This window comes from Triticum aestivum, chromosome 3A, assembly GCF_018294505.1.
Source record: "Triticum aestivum cultivar Chinese Spring chromosome 3A, IWGSC CS RefSeq v2.1, whole genome shotgun sequence".
Lineage (NCBI taxonomy): Eukaryota > Viridiplantae > Streptophyta > Magnoliopsida > Poales > Poaceae > Triticum > Triticum aestivum.
In genome coordinates, this window is record NC_057800.1 from 600,204,938 (window position 1) to 600,206,502 (window position 1,565).

Genomic DNA, 1,565 nt, shown 5'->3' on the forward strand with positions numbered 1-1,565 from the left:
CAGCAGCAGTCATCAAGGAGGGCACAAGAGGGGCAGAAATAGTGGTGCTGATAAAGTCTACAAGAAAGTAGAGCAACCCGCTCGTGTCGGTAGAGATCAAGGGTGGTAGCATAAAAGAAAATAGATTCATCAGTGTAGACGTGCCAAGAAATAATGGCGAGATGAAATAGAGAGGTTGAGGCAGTGATAGCCTTTGTGTGAGGAAGGATAACCAAGGAAGACACAAGCTGTGGTTTGATGCGAGAGCTTGTTGGTTGGTACTGGCAGATAGGTTGGGGTACCACAGACAGCCGAAAGCCCAAAAACCCGAAGGTCGGAGTATTTTGGAGGATGTCCACACAGACGCTGGTAGAGAATAGCAAAGCGGACGCAACTATTCCATCATGCTATAGAGAGTACATGTGTGACATACAAGGCAGGTACAACAACAAATCACGTGAGATTAGGGATTACAATCGTGCAGTTAGGAAATAGGCAAACGCTACAGAATATCTAGTTAACAAAATTTCAATCAGATTTCCTAAAGCACATACCGGTCTCAATTCTGAAGATCCTTCATATTGCTTAGGTGTGATAATTGTAGCCGGTTCACATCATTATGAAGATTTTGAGATCTGAGCTCTCAACATCAGTCAAGCAAAGTGGAGCTCAGTTGACTGGCTGTCATGTGATGGGTGTTCTACACTAACCAAATTACACACATGGGCTTACTTTGGGGCCTCACAATTTGGACATTAGTGATGAAACGTTAGGTCTCAGTATGGTCAACGGCCACAGTGTGTATCACAACCATCAGTTCCGGTGAAAAAATCTAACAAAATTTCTTGGATTTGATCTCTGAATTTAACACGGAAGCAAGAGTATGTGTGGAATTACTTGTAGGAGCAGGACGCGCAGAACTTCAACTCGACTGTGGTGCCGGAGCCAGGTCCATCCACCTGCGCCTCCTACGAGAAGGCACATGAGATCGTCCCGCTTCAGTCAGATCCGGGAACCGAACTGGCACTGGATCCAGGAGAAGGCTAGACTTACCGCCAACTGCGCGGAATCGGCGGCGTCGGGGGAGGAGTCACCAGGCTGGAAGGCGCCGGCGGCAGGCTGGGGGTGGCGGTGGGGCTTGGGGGCCGCCGGCGGCTGCGGCGCGAAGAGCGTGACGACGTCGGAGCAGAAGAGGAGGATGGGGAGGCCCAGGAGCACGAGCTGCACGCGGTCCATGGCGGCTGCGCTCGCTGCGTCGCTCTGCTCTGCTCCGTCCTCCGCGGGGAAGAAAGAAAGGACTCGACGACGACCGCCGCAGGGGGCTAGGAATTTTATGGTTTTTTTTCAAGAAATGCTAGGAATTTTGTGTGGCTCGCCGGGCCTGGCTCCACTTGGGCCTGAACGGGCAGGACGAATTGTCCGTGACTGATATGGTAGGCCCGGCCCACAAGATAAACTACCTTGTCATAAAAGAATAAGATAGACATAATGGACGAAATCATCACAAGTTAAATTAAGAGGTACTCCTTACAAAGTCACTCACACCTTGTCACGCTGACAATTGGCTCACTGCATGCGTCACTTGC

General features: G+C 50.3%; 1 protein-coding gene across 2 annotated transcripts in view; it reads right to left on the reverse strand.

The window, feature by feature from the left end:
- Window positions 1-1,307, reverse strand: part of LOC123062490 (selT-like protein) — a 4,108-nt gene extending 2,801 nt beyond the window's left edge. Inside the window, exons 1-2 of one of the 2 annotated variants that reach the window (XM_044486024.1) lie at window positions 1,033-1,307; window positions 877-947 (exon numbers count right to left, since the gene is read on the reverse strand). In XM_044486024.1, coding sequence (XP_044341959.1) covers window positions 877-947; window positions 1,033-1,215 — 254 coding nt within the window. In that variant the 5' untranslated portion in view covers window positions 1,216-1,307. The remainder of the gene's footprint in view (window positions 1-876; window positions 948-1,032) is intronic. The other variant, XM_044486025.1, reaches the window with a different exon arrangement.
- Window positions 1,308-1,565: the final 258 nt, after the last annotated feature.